The sequence below is a fragment of the Prionailurus viverrinus genome, chromosome F1, assembly GCF_022837055.1.
Source record: "Prionailurus viverrinus isolate Anna chromosome F1, UM_Priviv_1.0, whole genome shotgun sequence".
In the NCBI taxonomy this organism is placed as follows: Eukaryota; Metazoa; Chordata; class Mammalia; order Carnivora; family Felidae; genus Prionailurus; species Prionailurus viverrinus.
The window spans coordinates 58,824,046-58,843,963 of NC_062577.1; the positions used below are offsets into that span (position 1 = coordinate 58,824,046).

At 45.9% G+C, this 19,918-nt stretch overlaps 1 protein-coding gene across 2 annotated transcripts in view; it reads right to left on the minus strand.

The window, feature by feature from the left end:
• PBX1 (PBX homeobox 1) overlaps window positions 1-19,679 on the minus strand; it is a 291,359-nt gene extending 271,680 nt beyond the window's left edge. Inside the window, exons 1-3 of one of the 2 annotated variants that reach the window (XM_047839768.1) lie at window positions 19,273-19,679; window positions 18,784-19,074; window positions 15,566-15,639 (exon numbers count right to left, since the gene is read on the minus strand). In XM_047839768.1, the coding sequence (XP_047695724.1) occupies window positions 15,566-15,639; window positions 18,784-18,974 (265 nt within the window). In that variant the 5' untranslated portion in view covers window positions 18,975-19,074; window positions 19,273-19,679. Of the gene's footprint in view, window positions 1-15,565; window positions 15,640-18,783 lie in introns of both variants that reach the window. The other variant, XM_047839769.1, reaches the window with a different exon arrangement.
• Window positions 19,680-19,918: the final 239 nt, after the last annotated feature.

Consider the following 19,918-nt stretch of genomic DNA (forward strand, 5'->3'; position numbering starts at 1 on the left):
AAAACATTTCCTAAACAATAAATTTAAACAGGGGATATGCCGGGGCCCTGAAGTGGCTCAGTAGGTTGAGCGTCTGACTTCGGCTCAGGTCATGATCTGCAGTTCATGGGTTCAAGCCCCACCTCAGGATCTGTGCTGACGGCTCAGAGCCTGGAGCCTGCTTCCGATTCTGTGTCTCCCTCTCTCTCTGCCCCTCCCCTACTCACGCTCTCTCACTCTCTCTCTCAAAATAAATAAACATTCACAAAAAATTTTTTTGAATAAATAATAAACATGGGCTATGCCAAATTCTTTCTTTTTTCCTTAAACACCTGGGCAATGTGAAGATACTAAGCTTTGCAAGAGTCACTGTCACCAGGATTTTACCTCCACCCAGGTCCTTTTTTTTTTTTTCCTTTTAAAGTTAATTGACTTTTTTTTTTAAGTTTATTTATTTATTTTTAAAGTTTTGCTAGGCAAAGTTCTCCCATAGTTCATAATAACAAGATTCTTAGAGAGAGAGAGAGAGAGAGAGAGAGAGAGACACGGTGGGGGAGGGAGAAATGGGGGGGGAGAGAGATGGGGGGGAGAAAGACAGAGGGGGGAGAGACAGAGGGGGGACAGGGAGGTGGGGGGAGAGAGACGGAGTGGGGAGAGGGAGGTGGAGGGGAGAGAGACAGAGGGGGGAGAGAGACTGTGGGGAGAGAGACAGAGGGCAGGGGGAGAGAGACGGTGGAGGGGAGAGAGACGAAGTGGGGGAAGGGGGAGAGGGAGGTGGAGGGGGACAGGGAGGTGGAGGGGGGAGAGAAACAGAGGGGGGAGAGAAACAGAGGGGGAGAGATGCGGGGGCGGAGAGGGAGGTGGAGGATGTGAAGCGGGCTCCGAGCTGTCAGCACAGAGCCCCACACAGGGCTCGAACTCACAAACCGTGAGATCATGACCTGAGCCAAAGGCGGACACTCGACCGACCGACCGAGCCACTCAGGCGCCCCTCCAACCAGGTCCTTTACACCAGGCTGCTCCGGGGCCACCCCACTCCTTGGAACACAGTTTTCCCCTCCTGAAAACTGAGAACACGCACTTCTCAAAACAAAGGGGCGGCTTCATTCCCACGAGTGGCTCTGTGGCTGGACACAGGAGACTTTCTGGTCTCACCAGTGCAACTTTCAGCTTAGAAAGCTGAAACTTTCAACTTAGAATCACCTGAGCGCCCGGGGGCCTGGAGTGTGGCCACAAGCGGGGGAGGCAGGACAGAAGGGACAGCAGGACCAAGAAGGGTGTGCAAGGACGAGGCACTGTGCCCTGCTTTATGCTCCTGTCAAAAACCCCAGGCTTCTGAGAAGGGACCAGAAAAGGTGATATACACTGAAGAGGGACAGCCGAGCTGTAGACCACCTATGAAAATAAGTCATGCTCATTGCCTGAAAGAAATCAGGAAGATCCTAAAAAGATAACAGGCAGAGGCCTAATAAAAATCAGGGAATAGGCCCAAGGAGAATTTTGGACTTATCTCCTTTTACTTATGTTTTACAGTCAACCACAGCCAAGAGATAATTAAATTTATGTACCTGAGAAACAGGACCAGAGATGGGTAGAGCCAAGCTATTTGTTTTTTGGACAACTAAGTAGGATTCCACAGGATTTTTCTTGGAAGAATCACAATTTAAAGGGCTGTCACTCAACAGGAATGCATATTTCTGCAGAAAAATCCACATCTCGTACAACTTTTTGAGGACCACCCGTCCCACGTGAGCCTCTCGTCAAGTTGTGTGACTTTAAGGAAGTTCATTAAACTCTCTGCACCTGTTTCTTCGTCTTACAAACTGGGGTAGTAATGGCAGCTCTGTGTGTAATTAAAGTGTTCCGGGCACATTACCTATTATTACCTCCGGACAGAACTCCCTGCTCCACAGGGAGGTGAGGGAGCGTCAACTTCTGCTGACATTTCCAATTCGGCTTCATCCAGAGATGACCCATCATCCTGCCCTTCTCCCGACCTCCGGGTCCCTCAGACAGGGTAAACGCGAGGAAAAAAGCAACAGCTTCAACCATCCACACGGCCTGCCTCCCTTCCTGGGCCGACAGCCAGGACAGACAGACCGTGCGTCTGTGGGTTCTGAGAGCCGGAGGAGCCTCCGGGGGCTGGCCTGTCCCAGCACCTGCACTGAACAAGCTCCTGGACCAGTTTGATCCAAAGAGACAAGGAGCTATTTCCTTACGAGCGGAGCGGCTGGGCAGACCACGATGAGAAAGCCATCACCAGAGTCCCAGAAACCTTAAGGAGACAGGGGGTCTAATGGCACATGGCCTCAAAGAGCATTAAGTTAACCCAGTGTCTCCTACCAGCAGGGAGGGAGAGGAAGAAAGAAGGTAGCTGTGGAGGGAAGGGGATGCATGTGAAAGATGAATCTAACCATGAAAATTTAATTTGTTAAAATAATGACTAGAGAATGACAGATAACGCACAAATTGTCTACATGCATTTATTGAATACATAATAAATGTGTGTATGAATATATATAACTATATATGTGCACCGTGATAAAAATTAATTCCAGCTTCTAGAAGCATCACTGTTTGTCTCCCTGCTGGCAAGAACCCTGGAGCACAGAGGTAAATTTCACACTTCCTCTCCGCACTCTCTCAACACAGACCGTGTAGCTTAAACTACCCAGGTGAGCAAATGTCACAGAATGCCTATTCAGCGGGTGGTAAATTTCAGCCATCCCAGGGAAATGCCAAGTGGTCTCAGGTCACAAGTTTGGCAAATAGCAATTTGGGGGTGCGGGGGAGGCCCCGGTCGAGGCACGGAAGGGGTCAAAAGAGAGAGCGGAGGGGAGAAGGCAAAGCAAATGAAACCGGGCGACAAGATTTAGGGAAAGGCAAGGCCAGATGCGCAAACTCGGGACGCAGAACATTTCTCAGGCTGCCTACACGAGACACAGCAGCCTCTGAAGCAAAGAAAGCACGCTTCTACACGTACTGCCCAGAAGCGTTCCTGAACTCTCATCCAGAATGACCTTGACAGCCCCACTCCTGGCCCCAAGGAACACATCCTATCCTGGGCACAGGACTTTCGGGGCAAGTCAGCTGCCTATGCTACAAAGATCCTGACCACGATTCAGGGCCCCCCCATTGGGCTGGGAGCTCCTGGACGGTTAAGGGCCACAGCGTGCACATTTGTATTTCTTCTAGGTCTCACATAATGTCCCACACAAGAAGTTTCCTAAGTATTTGCCCAAGGAACCAATGGTCCAAAGTAGGGTACAAACTCTGCAAATTACATCATGTCCTCCAGTAGGTCTAAACTGAAAATGTGTAACGGGCATTGAAAAACTAAATCCAACCAGGACGGGTCTGCATTTTTAACTTTTTCACTATCCAACCCAGGGGACCTAAGAGTCTTCCCCCAACATCTCCAGAACCCATGGCGTTCAAAACTATCTGGCCAGACTTCCTGAAAAACAATTAGGCTTCCATAACCTCCACTCAGGAAGGGCAACAGTCAGAAGGTGACATTACAGGTGAGGGATCTTGATAAGACCACCCATCTTTGCACACTTACACCCACGTGGAGGCCGCCAGGGAGATGCTTTCCTCTTATGGGTAAGCTGCGAGGAAGCGAATCCACGGCGGCAGTTACCGAGATATCTGAGCCCGAACCCCCTAGGAGGGGAGGAATCCGTACAGTAAATGAGTAGGAAGATGGGGGTGTCCCAATCAGGAGCAGAAGGAAGCAACTGTTTTCACTCTTCACTGTTACCATTGCCGGTTTGAGCGTCGCTACTCCTATATTTGAGCTGCAATGTCGGTCACAAGCAGAAAGGGCACACCAACTCTCAGCCTACCCAACAGCCCCCTTCCAACATCTCCCCCGGAGTTAACCCGGACCAGAAACCCCTGCTGTGAAATTAATAATGGGCCTGGTAGTTGGTGGATCAGAGACTGGGCTGGTGCAATTCACAGAATTAATTCACGGATTTGGGAAGTAATGAGGGAATTCAACCTTTCCGACTTCTAGCTCTCCCACGTGCATTCAATGGAAAGTTTCTGGAGGGTCTATTGCAGGACCCGGGGGTTGCTCTGCGGGGCCGTAACAGAGCAATAATAGGAAAGCACAAGAATCCATTTAAGAATAATAATCACACATCAAGAACATCTTTCCTAGTGTAACTTTCTAAGAAGAAAAATAAAGTAATAGGGCTTAGGCATGAGCATGATGACAGCCCCTTCCTGCCTCGGCTCCAGTAGGCTGGGGGGCTGGGGGGGGGGGAGGGGAGCAATTCCGTGTATGTACAGGCGGGGGCGGGGGGGGGCAAACTCCCAAATCACTTTTCTCTTTGCTTAAGACTCCCGTGAAAGACCAGACGCGTCGCCATATAAGAAAGTCGGTATGTCTGAAGGCCCCAAACCTTCTTCAAGTGTTCAAGGAATCAGACCACCCTTAACAAATGTCAGGGCCGTTTAGGGTCCATCAAGGTTCTCTGGGTTAAAAATCCCCCCAGGGGAGGGTGCCTTGCTCCCTGCAAGGGCTGAGAGACAAAGGAGACACCAGGGCTCCTGCAGCACCTTCCGGAGGGTGGTGTGTGATTTCATGTCACGCGCACAAAGCACCGACGGGAACGTTTAAGGACGGAGAGGAGACACCGGGCCAACGGAGAAAAGACGCTGCAGATCAACACGCGTGCGTGGGAGCGCGCGCACTCTCAGCCACGTGCTCTCACGCCGCCCTCTGCGTGGCACCCCTGCACGCAAAGCCACCGCCGCCGAGGTCTGCAGGCCTCGGGCACGTCGCACACCCCGCGCCCGGAAAGCGCGGGAGCCTCGCTCCCCGGGGCCAGGCCTCGTGCCCTCCAGCACCCTCACCGCCCCTCCCCACCCCGGGGCTCCGACGCCCCAACAGCGAGCGAGCGGGCCTGACCCGGTGCGGGGGGGGGGGGGGGGTGCAATGAAGGGTGGGGTGTGCGATGAAGGACGCGTGGCGCCCGAGGGGGTGGGGGGCGGGATCACCTCCTGCCACCTTCTCCGGGCCCCAGGGCGCGGAGGGGGGGAGGGGGGAGAGGCCGCTGGAGGCACGCCCCCGCCCCCACTGCGAGAACCCCCAGGCCGCCCCGCGTCCGCAGGGAGCCACCGCCCCTCGCGCGCCGCGGGTGGCCCGCCGACCGGCCTGTCCCCGCGGCGGCCCCGCATTTTCCTAAGTTCCCAAAGTTTTCCGCCGCCGCGCATCCCCCTCAACTCCTTGCAGACGACTCCGCCTTGCCGCGCACCACCTGGCGTGCGCGAGCCGCCCTCGCCCTCCTGTCGTGGCGGCGGCGACGGTCCCCCCCCCAAACACTGCGGGCCGCTCACCTGGCCGCAGGCCCCGCGTCCCCCCCACCCCATCCCACCCCACCCCCGCCGGGACCCAGTGCTCGAGCGCGCCCCCGCCCGCACCCGCCCCGGGCCTCGCCGTCGCCGGGGCTGCGGGGTCACGGCCACCCGCGCACGCAGGCCGCACAAAGGAAAAGCCAGGCCCGGGCTGCCGCCGCTTTGTTGTGAAGTGTCTCCTAACGTCGGCAGGGCGCGAGGCCCCGGAGCCCCCCGCGTGCAGGCTCCGCAGGAAGGCGACGCCGTGCACACCCTCCCACCCCGAGAGCAGAGCGGGCCTCGCGGAGGGCGGGGAGGCCGGGCTCCTCGTTAGGGTCCCCGAGAGGCTTCCTTTGTTAGGGACAAAAGAGAAATGCAAACTTTCCATTCGATTAACAATGGGGATTACAAGGAGGATTCTCCTCCGGGGACGCACTCGGGCTCAAATCACCCGCAGCCCTCGCTGCCCTCGGAGAGACGCCCGCCTGCCCTCCCTCCCGGGCCTGCCAGCGCAGGCCACTAGGTAAACTTATTCCTTTGACCTACTGGCAGATTCAACCCGGTCTCAAAGCACAACAGACACAGAACTTCACGCACGCACGCATACATACACACACACACACACACACACACACACACACACACACACACACACACCTGCGGGCCGCACTTCGTCTTAGAGACAGCCAAACATCTTTCTAAATACCCTCACTTTAAGTCTCCAGAAGCCCCCCTGAAGGGTGGGTGGGAAACAGGCCTTGTTTCAGCGTTTCAGCTGAGGCAAATGGGAAACAGGGAACTCTGCACAATTCCAAGGTGAAAGGCAAACCCAAGTTTCCCCGACTTTTTCCTCTGGGCTGCGCCGTGTGAACTTGCACAGGTATACTGCCCTTCCAATCCTGCAACCACAAATCTTCGTGTTTTCCAAAAAGCAATCTCCAGCCTAGAATCCAACAGCTAGCTACAAACAGAAAGGATGCAGAAGAACCATTATTTACCTCCGGTCATGGAGTCTACAAGGTGGATTAAACCGGGACTGGCCTCCAACGGGCCTTGTAAATGTGATGCTAAATACTTCAATTAAAAAAAAAAATCACTATTTTTTTTCCTCTCCCGGTTTGCATTCTCCAATTCAACTTGACTGATGGAGGTAGCTTTAACACCACCATAACCACTTTTATATGACTGTCTAGAAAAGGGACGAGGAGTCAAAGGATAAATTAAAACTGCAGTAATGAAAAAGAATTTTAGAAGTGCTCCACCTGCCTTCCATCCAAGTCTTGGGCAGGACTCAGGTTGAGGCTCATGATCCATGGGATGTGGGGTCAGCCCTCTAGAGTTGCCCATTCCATGGATGTGGAAACCTGAGACTAAGAGGTTAAATGACATTCTTAAAATAACACACTTTGGAGGCAGTCAGCAGTGCACCTCAGAACTCCTGACCCTGACTCTGGGTCCTGCAAACTTTGTCACACCATGGACTCCTCTGGACTTGTCCCTTGTATTCTAACTGTAGGAAACAAGATGGCGGCTTCCACCTACTCATTCTCTTGTGGGGAACATTTAAGATGTTAAGGATATGGAAACAAATCATAAAACAATGTTATGAAAAGAAAAAAGTAAAAAAAAAAAAAAAAGAGATAGTGATGAACCACCTCATCCTAGTTCTATGCCAAAAAAGAAAACAAAACAAAAGTTTATGCCAAAACAACCATTCTTTGGCCAAGCTGACCAATACGGAAGACCCGAGCCACATGTAAACCCTGAGCACTTAAGTATGCTTGAAGTGAAGTGAAGTGAAGTGAATTGAAGACGTGCTGTAAATATAATATACACAATGGGTTTCAAAGTCTTAGTACAAAAGAAAAAATAAAATGGCTCATTAATAATTTTATGTTGATCACATGTTGAAATATTTTAGATATTTGGATTTAAAAATCTATTTCTTAAAATTAATTTCACCTCTCTCTTTTTTTTACTTCCTTTAATGAGCCACTAGAAAACTCAAAACATTAAATTTAAGGGGCGCCAGGGTGGCTCAGTCGGTTAGGTGTCCAGCTCTTGATTTCAACTGGGGTCATGGTCAAGCAGTTTGTGGGTTCGAGCCCCCCATCAGACTCTGCACGGCAGCGTGGAGCCTGCTTGGGATTCTCTCTCTCTCCCTCTCTCTCTCTCTCTCTCTCTCTGTCTCTGCCCCTCCCCTGCTCTCTCTCTCAAAATAAATAAACATTAAAAAATTAGATTTGAAGTTACCTATGTGTTTACCAGACAGCACTGTTTTATGGGATTCCTTTTCAAGAACTCAAGGACTGAAGGAGGAAAGTGCAGATATGCTGGGATACCTTCTGTTGAGATTTGCCCAAGAGTCTTTTCCCCTCTTATACAGACAACCATTCAAAGCGTGTAAATGCAGCAGGCGTCAGGAGGCATTTTGGTGAGCCTCTAAAACTCCTGGACCGACCTGCTAGAAAACCCAATCTGAACAGACAGAGCCAAACTCATGAGTAGGGTGGTCAACACTCTGCCATGTGGTTTTGGAAAAAACAAAACCCAAAAAACAGTAGTTGGCATTTATTGAGCACACTCACTAGACTATATGCTTTGTATTATTGTGTTTAGTCCCCCAAATTACCCCACTAATATTATTATCTTTACAGTATAGGTGAGGAAATTGAAGCTCTGTTACATCAAATAACTTATTAATATTACACACCAAGCTAGGAATGGAATCCAGGGTGGTTTGCCTCGAAGTCCTGGCTTTCCCTATCATACTAGACTGCTATTCAAAAAACTGCCCAATCTCTTTTGCTAATTTCTCCCTTTCCAGGAACCTCACACCTGAAATTCGAACAGTAGAGATTCATTCCTTTGACTTAAATTTATCAAAAACAATTTTTTTTAGAGTAGGTGTCGATGATCAAAGAAGACAAAAAATACAGAACCCTAAACATGGAGGCAAAGAAGAGATCACTAATTGGAGGAAAAGGTTGAAAACAATGGAAGGCCGGGGGTGCTAGAGACAAAAGGTGGTGTCACTTACAATATGACTTAAGAACACAACACATGTTATGGGACTCCATTTATGTGAAATGCCCAGAAGAGACAAATCCCTAGAGGCAGAGGTTAGCAATTTCTAGGGGCTAGGCAAAGGGAGAAATCTGAACTGATTGGTCATAGGTACTGGGTTTTTTGGTAAGTGATGAACAAGGATCTAAATTTAGGTTCTGCTGGTTGTACGATTTTGTAAATATACTAAATCACTGAACTGTATAGTTAACATGGGTGAATTTCATGGTACATGAAGTATATTTCAAGATGACTATCAGGGGCGCCTCGCTGGCTCAGTCGGTAGAGCCTGTGACTCTTTACCTCGGGGTCATGAGTTCAGCTGCCTCGTTGGGCACAGAGTTTGCTTTAAAAAAAAAAAAAAAGAAAACCATTTAAAAAGAATAAAAAAGAATAAAACCTACAATGTATCCAGGCTGTCATTATGATCAAGATAAAATTTTTCCTAAATAAGAAACATATTAGGAAGTCAGGAAAAGATCCTTGTTACCCTAACCTCACTTTATGTTACTCTTCCTACTTTCAAACTTTGTAAATTGAATGGACGGGTCCACGTGTTTTCAGAGAGAAAATATTTTTAACTATACGTACATAATATCTCTAGTTGCTGATGCTAAGAAAACACAATCGCTACTATATGCAATCTTAGTTTTTCAGGTAGTTGTCGTCCAGTTTGTGGGTAACTAAAAACCTTTGTCTTTGTTCCTACTCATTCTTTCCCCCTTTTCTTCCAACCTAGTCCCAGCCTTTTGGCCAGATAGAGCTAATTCTCGCTTTAAGAGAACAGCAAGAGAAACAAAAGAAAGCAGATCTTAAATTCAGCAATTTTTGTCTCTTTTCAGCATAGAATCACAGAGTCTTGGAATTGGCTTGGTCTTTAGGGACCATCTGGTGCAAGCCTCTCTTTTTCATAGAAGAAAACAGGGCCAGAAATAATAAAAGCGAACAGTTATTGACTGCTTACGCCAGGCACTGTAATTTACATGTATTACCTCATTTCATCCTCACCACACCCCTCTGTGATAGGTATCATCAGTATCTCCTTTTTACAGATGAGGAAAATGAAACACAGAGAGGTATAGTAACTTGAATAAGGTCACAGAGCTAAAAAGTCAGAGATGTGGGATACAAATGCAGAGACCAAGTCCTTAACCACTACTGTTAAGAGTTTCTCCTACAATTCTTTAAGCAATTTTTTGCCTATCATCGTACAACTGCTTAGTGGTACGTCCAGAATTAATACAGGTGCAGGGCACCCATCCTCATAACCACTTAATGACAAGAGGGTCAGTGCCAGATGTAGCTGAATCTATGAGCTCAACCCAAAAGGATGATTTTTTTTTTTTTTTTTTACCCATTGCAATCTTGATTTCCACCAATAATTGAGAGATTGAAACATAGCTGTCAGTGGTAAGAAGACCTTCCGGGAAGTCACTACTGACCTTATTCTGCCATAAAGGGAGATCGTTTTTATAATCTTATGACCGTCTATACCTGCACTTTTTTTTTCTGGAAATCACTCTGCCAAGTTCTGAGAAGTGACACCTCTCAGATGCACATGGAGCCATAGATTCAACCAGAGAATTCTCCCCATGAGAGACAACCAACCACCCGTTACATAATTATGGACTGGTAGATACGGTCCTATGGCCTGAAAGGGTTAACACAGTGACATCCTATGAAATGGGACAGGATATGGGTCCCGACATAATTTATTACAGAAAACACAGCATCGTTTATTTAGACAGCCCAGGGAACTCAAAGCACTTTGCAAACAACTCATTAATCCTTCCCTTATTTTATTTATCAATTACTGTGTCCCTTACAGCTGGCCACGCCACCTCAGGTAAGGGACAGGGGTGGAGCCAGAATTATCATATTCCTCTCACCCAAGGACAAATGGCAGTGCAGATGGACCAGGTGGCTCTCAGGGTCACGCGTAAGTGAAGGAGAGCAGTCTTTGGGAGCTGGATCTAGGACACGACCTCGGTCATGTGGTGTTGTGTATATATATATAATATATATATATTATATATATATATTATATATATATTCGTATACACACACACATATATAAAATGAGTTGTTTTAATATATGAAAAGGGAAAGGAATGAAGTCTATTTGGATTCACCTCCCCAAGTTCAAAACATAACAGCCTCCATCTAAAAGGGGTTTAAAACCAAAATTAAGGCTGAGTTTTCCTAAGGCATGAGTGGAAACCGTGTCTCCAAAGAAGCTGGGGTTATGCTTTAAATTAAACTGAAAATGCTCTCCTATTTAAATATGTTCAGTATTTAAGTGTTGGTTTGTTTGCTTGTTTGGGGGTATTTCTGTAATTGTGCCAACAACAACAACCAAAAGTTCATGGGCGTCAGTAGAAGGCAGGGGAGAGCACGTGAGCTGCCTTGCACCAGCAGAAAGCTCAAAGCACAGGCAGGCACTACGCCCCCTCCCAGCACCACCCAACTGGGAACCCACAGCCTCACTCACCTCCCCCAGCTCCTGACACCCACGTCCCTGGGTCTGTGAACCCTCTCCCAAACCCTCTCTCAGTTCCCTTAACTTACATCTGCTCCCCAATCCTCACAGGCGCCCTGACTGTCAGAAGCGACCCCAAACTTCCAAAACTCTTGCGGACAGGTCTGCCCCCCATGTGCGTTGCACCCCTCCTTCGTACCTCTCCAATGCCAGAATTTATCAACTCTACTTCTAAGAATGGATCGCACTAAAGTGACTGGAGAGAAGGGATACTTCCCATCAGTCAGTGTTGCACGTCTATATACAGCTTACGACCAGATTACGATGAACCGTGTATTGTCGAATCACATTACTTCTGCCCAGCTCACTGCTGGACCTGGATGGGAGTGTTCAAGCAAAGCTGGTTTGTAACTTCCCTTCCCTCGCACCCCCCCTCCCCCACTTTTCCCTCTCAGCCCCTTCCACAAAAAAAAAAAAAAAAAAAAAGGAAAAAAAGAAAAGAAAAGACCTAACGCTTGAACTTTGTGATCAGCAAGAAAAAGTTTTTTGCATTTGCCCGCTATGGGTGAACTTCCATGAAGTCACTCCTGCCACCGCGACCCCAAAAGGAATCTGAGCAGAGGCAGCTCTAAATTGTCTAAAGTTATTTCACTCCTGCTCGGCTCAAGGCCTCATACCATCAGAATTATTCCCCTGCTGGATACAGTGTCACTGCATCCTGCCCCTCTCCTACTTATACAAACACACACACAGACACGCACACACACACACACACACACACACTTCTCTAATGCTGTAAAGAGACTACCAGTCCCATAATATAACTGCTGTATTAGAAAGAAGCGGCAGGCAAGAATAAGGGAGCGTGTCAAAAGTGAAATACAGTAGTAGACTTAAACACACACATACACACACACACACACACACAGATCTATGATGGGAGTGTTAATTGAACACAGAGAAAAAAGAAAAGAGAGAACAAAAGGTTGGTAAGGAAGCAAAAAAAAAAAAAAAGAAAAAAAAAGCCTAATTTTTTTAACCTCCTTCAGTGATTTGATTTAACTTCAGCGCAGATAATTCACAGAGGAAAATCGGCTGGAAATGCCATATATAGCTATTATGTTCTAAAATTAAAAACTATTCACAACAATTACCGCTCTTCATTGCTGTCTATAAATATTCTCCCTAGTAAATGGCACCCAGTATTTTTGGGGTGTTTTCCTAATTTTTCAACCTGCGTGAATTTTGACACTAAAATAAAAAAAAAATCAGAAGACATTTGATATTATATGCAAGATCTTTTTAAGAAACACAGTGTGTTTGACTTTTTTTTCTCCTGTTCCATCGCATCACCCCCCCCCCCACCCCTACATATACGCCTAGGTAAAAGCCAGCCTTTTGCTACTATGTCAGAAGACAAGGAATGTTTCCTTAAACACAAAAGAAAATAAGATATTAAATGGCCCAAAAGTCGATATTAAATCCCTCTGATCCCAGAAGGAGACAGCAGATAAAAGCCACTTGTGAGATACACATTGCTATGGGTCTCGACACGGGTTTCCTTGGCTGTTTTTGAGATTTGCCGCCCGGAGCGTTCTGCAGGCCTTCTTTTTTCTTAGCATTTATTTTTAAAAAGCAAAAGGGTATCAAAATAAAAACTCACCCACACTCTGAAGCAAGAAGACACATGGTGTGTGTGTTTTTTTTTTTTTTTTTAATATCCTCACAGTAATTTCTGACTTAAATACCCATCAATCAACTGTAATTTAGACGGTGCTGCCTACTTCGGGTGCTGTGCGCATGTTTCCCTCGAGTTGCAAAAGGTGGGGAAGACAATCTTCCCCACTTAGTTCTCAGCTCTCGCGCTGAAATCGTGAGCAAAAACAAAAACAAAGTAAAAGCAGTAAATGAAAGCCATTACCGCTGCTCCCCTCGGCGTCCAGTCTTCCTTCTAAAGGCCTAGGTGAGCCGAACGTGGGAATTTCGCGAGCGAATAAACAAGCAAGCCCACCCTGAGCCCAGTAACCTCTGCAGTGCTTGGGACGGAAGCTCAAAAATGCTCATTCGAGGCCAGGGGGCTGGGAAGAAACAATAGGGAAAGTCCCATAACAATGAAGGAATGCATAGGAACTGACCCTCCAACAGATCTGCCTACCAGCCCTGGATCCAGAGGGAGGGAAGAAAAAAAAAAAACACACAAAAAACCAAACTCCTGCAACTTTACACACTTTACCAGACGCATCGACCGCATGGGAGATACACTGGCACAGAGTCGGGGATTTGGGCAAATCCTGAGCGCCGGGGGAATCATGCTTCAGAGTCAAAGGCTTCTGTTCCACACACCAGTTGTCTATCTCCCCACCTTTAACACAGAACACTCAGCATTCCAGGAGATGTTTCTTCCTTCCCCTCACTCCTTCTAACATACAAGTTGAAGAGAAACAAGGAGGAAAGCTTTTTTTTTTTCCCTTTCTTTTTTTTTTTTTAAAACTTTCACCCATGGGTGCCCTCTCAATCCAAACCTCTATCACGCGTGTGTGCGTGTGCACATGTATATTTCCCCTTTAACACAGGGGCAGGGATCCTTATCTTCTCAATCTACAGTACTTCATAAACTATTTTTTAAATATAGTATTCTAAAGACAACACACCGAAACTGAACTTAGATTTTTAAAAATCTCCAAACACCAATTCATCAGTTGACAGGCAATTTTAAAAGCGAAATATACAGTCCAACGATAGATTACACCTTTCAAGCGTTATTTTTGACCAATACCCCTGCTTCCTATCACCACAGTTTAGCCAATGTGAATAAGGAACAAACTCTTTAACCCACACCAGAACCGGATCTCTATTCACACCCATCCACTTTGATCTACTGCCTTGGTAGGTTTTAATTAGAAGGCTAGAATTAAACACTTTGACCACAATATACATTCAAGTGCCCCGATGGGCTTCCTTTCCATAAATATCTGATAAAGTGTCTTCCAAAATTGAGTCGCTTTAGCCTGGATTATCAAATATGCCTTTATGTCTTGATTCTATATTTGATGAATCAAGACGGGCAGGAAAGCGTACTAGGTTAGAAGCAGATTTCAACAAACCAAAAATTCAAAGTAAATAAGCATTGGAGATCAAAAAAGAAAATGAGAAAGAAGAAAAAAGGAGAGGAAAAAAATCTGTATACATACACTCAGGTTTCCTGCCCTGGCTAATAGGGAAAAAAAAAGCTAAAAAGTGTGACAAACTGGAAGGGCTCTTTGATATTTGTATGCACAATTCATAAATCTCTTAAGAGGTGTTTCACAGCTAAAATAATGTAATTATCAGCTTTGCAGTAAGGATAGGTTTTGGCAAGGCAACCTGAAAGTCTTGAAGGTCTGAACATTACTGCTCAGGTGCTTTGTCTGGAATGTTGTGCACAACACAAATAACATTCAACAAAGGAGCTGCTTACTAATTTCACATAGATTTCAAGACCCAAGTAATTACATATTCGATCAACGGTCACATCTTGAAACTATTTATTCTTTTAAAAGAGAAACACAGAGAGCTTTCAAAAAGAAAGCCACCCTGGGTGCCCTCCCCCCCCACCCCTCTTTTTTATGTGTAACTATCAATGTATATCAACCGGGCATGCAATCATATTTATTGTCACTTTCATTCATGTCATGCCCTTGCTTATATGGTTTAGATATGAATTATTGACTGTTACACTCCTTGTTGTAAAAAATAAATAAATAAATAGGATGGCAGGTACTTTGCACTGCTCTGAAGCAAGCAAGTCAGAGGCCAGCAGAAGCTCCCGCTTTATATAACCACCCCTCGTTCCTCATCATTATGCTCTCGTTTCAGATTGCCTTCTCAACTCTCTCTTTTTACAAGGGAGAGATTCAGCCACTTTGGAAAATTAAGGATTAAAATAAACAAACAAGAGGATGTTGCTAAATGTCCTTCCCAGAGCATCTGTTGTTTAAGAACACCTCTGATTGATGACTGCTATTTTTTAATTGTTGCTTTAAAATTTAAATGCCCTCCTGGGATGTGTTATAAGTGTGTTAGTCCATGAGAGGAGGTCTAGAAAGCAGAAAAACAACAGAATGAGTGATCTCATGGCATTATATTCCCCTAAACCCAACGCTTCCCTCTGCTATGAAATCACAGGGCACTCAAATACCGATAACCTGACGTTGTATAGCGCTTTCCACAAAGGTATTTGACAACCACCACTGCTGAGAAACCTCTAGCCTGCTCCTTTGTACCATTACAAGAAAAAAAGGAAAGGAAACTTTAAACAGCTTAGCCCCCATGCCCAACTCCAAAAACACCAGGGTTTTAAATATGGGCCAAAATACATTCCTTCAGGAAACAGACTTTTACTTTCATATTTTTCCCCCAAAGGCACATCATTCTATCAATTTCCCTTCAGAACCTCTATTCTAGCCCCAGTTTCAAAGAGGCTGGTAACAGAGTTAAGGAAAATAAACCAGTAATGCTTGGTAATAACTGTCAAGGAAACTTGGTGCTTTCTTTCCCAGGAAGCAGGGCTACTAGAACTCCCTATTGGAATACGCGATCCATCTTGAGAGTACTTTTATTCTGAAATTTTAATATTTAAATAATGGGTTTGTGATTGCTGGCTAAGTGAGTCAACTGGCCAAAGAAAACGCTTAAATGTTGAAATCTCATTCCTACCTGTTTTTTCTTTGATTTCACACAACACATTAAACAAGGCAGGCTTCATTCTGTGGCAGTTTAAAGCATGTTTTCTGCAAGAAAGAAACAACATAATGGCTTAGGTGGACTTTCAGAATCAAACTGCTGATAATGCACAGGGGGAAAAATCCGAACATTTAGCCAAAATTATATACCACACATAACTCTGTGGCATGCTTCGATTGTTTTATGACTTAATATACAGAGTCCCGCCATAGAAAAGGAAATAATGTTAATTAGCTGAGAGAGAGTAGGGATTTAACTACAGAACAGAACTAACCTAAATTATGCCCATTTAGGCAGAGTTAGTTTTTTTTTTTTAATAGTTTAATCAAAGTGGAATTCTTAAACCAATAATCCTATATCCAGGGCAATGAATACGGCAAAGCTAAACGCATAGGATAACAGTTTTCTATAATCTATGCAACCACCACAGCCTAGGAGCTGTCTGCCTCTTAGTCTGTGTGTGTGTTTTCAAATTTAATTCATCCATGTGTTCGAATTCATTCCGCAGATGCCCCTGTATTCTCATAAACACAAGATGCTTGAAAGGTCTTCTGAGTAGAACTGTCAATTTATAAAATTTCAGTCCCCAAGTTAAAGAGTATGGAAATGCATTGCCAGGGGGCAAACATACCCATATGGGGAATAAATTCATTTCTCTGTGTTCACATTATGCCTCTTGTGCACACGCCGCTTATTTGCAGGTGTTGAAATTCAATTATTTACAATTAGGACCTTGCACCCATTGGGGAAAAAATAAATACAATTCTGCCTTTTAGATTAGTGATTTACCTGGTTCTGGTGTGCGTGTGTATTCAGAATGCACTTGAGGAACAAAACAATACCTTTCCCTTTATTTTACTATGGAAGCACTTAGCAGAAGGATATTGTTTTGGAAACAAAATACTGATCGTATCAGCTATCAGTTAAAGGAATTCTGTTTACAAACTGAAATTAATGTGGAAAGACAAATGGAAGCCCCTGGCACCCCAGACACATGCAATTCTTTCTTAATTCTTGCGAAAGTTAAAAAAAAAAAAAATGGACACACATCCTCATCAAGAGCAGTAACCAGAAGCAGGCTCTCTATACTGTGAGTAGAGTTACATTGTTTGAACAAAAAGAAAGCTCAATGGTGCCTGAGTTCTCATGGGGGGGGGGGGGGTGAGAAAAAAAAGGTACAAAATACTTTATTGCATCAAAGACCTCTTTGAGGGCCTTTTAAAATAGTTTTCATTAATTGCATTCTTACATATAGGCCCAAATGGAAAAACAAACCAACAGGACTAGTAACAACAAAAGCCCCAGCCGGCTTTCCAGAAATACTGCATTTCCACAGCACATCAATGGGGTTAGAGACAGAGAACAGATTTCCCCATCCCAAAATGTGGGTCTAATCTCTCTCAGCATCTAGGCCACTATCAGGGGAGACCCGCCAAGCCTCGGCTGTCCTCAGCTGTACAAAAAGGGAGTACTGATCGTGCGTGAGGAAAGTGGGAAGTCTCGAGCCTTCCCGGCCCCTTGCCACTTCACAAACTTGTTATTAAACCAGTTTATTGGTATGTCTGAGTTTCTTCTTCTGCAACAATGTAATGGAGAAATCTGTTCCAATTCAAAAAGAGATTGCCAGTGCGAAAAATCTTCCACTTTGCTGTAATTATTAGCTTCTCTAAAGATAATACAATTGGAAGAGAGCACCGATTAATTTTTGAAAACTTTCCCCCATTTAAAAAAAAAATTAAGCACAGTTCCTGGCTTCGAACATTTCTAAGTTTTCCACACTCAGTACTTCTGAGTTTACATGTTGCATGTGCCTGCAGCTAAAATAAGGGTGTAATTCATAACATCCACGCTTTTAACCGCTTCGGCTCATTTTCTCAACTCAAATTCCTTATTCCCATAAGACGAAAATACATATAATGTCTTTTCCACATAACTGAGTCATTTGGGCTATAGGAATTGTGTACATATTAAAAAAAAAAACAACTACTTCTGAGATTTCACAAAGCAGGGTAATTAACAGTAAAGACATATGTGGTCATTAGATTTTTTAAATTCTTCTTTTCGAGATCGGCCTTGGGCAAGCTGTTTCTGGGTTGCCATTGACTCTACATTTTGTTTTGGAAGAGAATTTACTGTAAAATCCTGGGGTGTTGAACTGTCTACCTGGCAATGGATTAACTTGAGAAGCTACACAGCTTCTTTATTGTGTTTCCTTAATAAAGACCTTCCTGTCCTACAGTACTGAAAATACATGAAATTCACACATGCCTTCATTTCTATTTCTGTGCATTCTAAGTGGTCCTGAAAAAAGCATGGGAAAAAGATCATGCTTGATTTTTGTCCCCCCACCCCCTTTTTTAAAGGACCATACATTCTGTGCCACAGAGCGTTGGTAAAGTGACTCAAATTAAGAGACAATAAAGTTAAACTGAATATCTGAGTCTCCTGAAACTAACCCATATGCCTCAAAGCAAAATCATGTTTTCCTTCTTTCCATTAGCTTTTTTCTGAAACAGAATCAAATGAATGCAAAATATTTTTTGGATAGTTGACAAGTACTGACAAAGAATTAATCTGCTTTTTTTTTAAATTTTATTTTAAGGGGGCAGAAAGAAGGAAAAGCTCAAAATTAATTTTGGAGGGGCACATCAAGAAAGAAAAGCCAAAGTCTCTGAATTAGGTGAGGAGTCACTAAATTTGCAAATAAAGTGTTATTGGGGCATTTTATTTTGTAATGTTACGGAGTCCCTCAACAAGAAGGCATGGAATGCTGTCCAAAACTTGTCAATTCTGCTCTCTCTGATACTTTTTTAAAGCAGTAAAAAGTGCCGAGGGCCGCTTTTGGATCCGTTGGCAGTATTTTCGGCGTGCCTGAGTGTTTGTGTGGACATATATGAATATCTCTATATTCACACACACACGCAAACACACATACACACACACACACACACACACACACACACACACACACACACACACACACAGAGCCACATCTCGGCATGGGCGATTACACTTTCGATAACAACGCTCCTTCCAATTTTACTCCTCCGCCATGGAGTTGCTCGTCAAAATGGGAAAAGAAATAACATTTAAAAAGAAAGCGCTGTGCTGATTCGGTTCCCATTGTTTCCCCCTGCGAGAGGGAGAAAAACAAAAAACCCCAAGAAAGGAAAAGAAAACCTCCATCTCACCTGGCCTGCGCCTCATCCAAACTCTGGTCTGTGATGGTCATAATTTGCTGTAAAATGTCTCCAATGTCCTGCTTCCTCCCGCCCTCCCCCTCGGTCCCTCCGGCCCCATCCTGCAAGTGCTGGGACAGGCCGGGGTGTCCGGCCATCCCGACCCCAGCATGGGAATGCATCAGCCTGGGCTGCTCGTCCATCTCCAAAGGCAACAGCAGCCCCCGGCTCTTCCTCTTCTGCTCCTCGGCTCGGCTCCTGGGCAGCACCAAGGCTTTTTATCCTTCAAGCTGGCTTCAGATCCTTTTCAGGATAAACAGGGAAGGGGGGAAAAAAGAAGACCAGAAGAAAAAAAAAAATCCCTTTGCCTCTTTTAGAGGCTGGTGGGAGGATGGGGAGTGGGGAGGGGGAGGGGGGCGTGAAGGGGTTGCGGGGTGAGGGTGGGGATAAGGGCTGGTGGGGAAGGGTGTTGACTCCAAAAAAGCAAGAAAAATAAACCACCTTCCCACTTGACGAAAAGAAATCAGAGCTGGCTTTTGGTTTTTCAGTCCGGTCTCCTTTGCAAGGCAGAAATGGGCTCCCGGCGCTTAAATCTGTGGCTTAATCCTTTTGCAAATATGCATTGATCGGGAGAAAGGAGAGGAAGGCAGGGGGATTGCAATGCAAACTTTCCCCCCCACCCCCCGCTGCCCCCCACCCCCACTCCGGGCCAGAGTGATCTCAAAGGGGGTGGGCTGTTGCAAAAGCCAGATCTCCCCCGGCCGCGGCGGCAGGCAGAGCACAGGCTCTCTCCTCCTCCGTGTCTCTGCAAACTCCGGCAGCCCCGTCAGCCTCCTGCTTTTGTTTAGCTCAGGCTCAGGACTCCAGAAACACATACAGAAAAACCACAGCCTGCGAGGAGGAGGAGGAGGAGGAGAAGGAGGAGGAGGACGAGAAGGAGGAGAGGGGAGGGGGCGGGGAAGCCGGGAGGCGGGGGAGAGAAGGAGGGAGGAGGGCGCGCAGGCCCCGCCCCCCCGCCCTGATTGGCCGTCGGCGGGAAGACGGGCCCTCCTCCCCCTGCTCGCCTCCCCGCACCTCCGCTCGGCCTCCTTCGGCTCCTCCTCGCCCGGCGCCCTGTCAATCAGAGTTCAGAGGTGGGCCGGGAAGG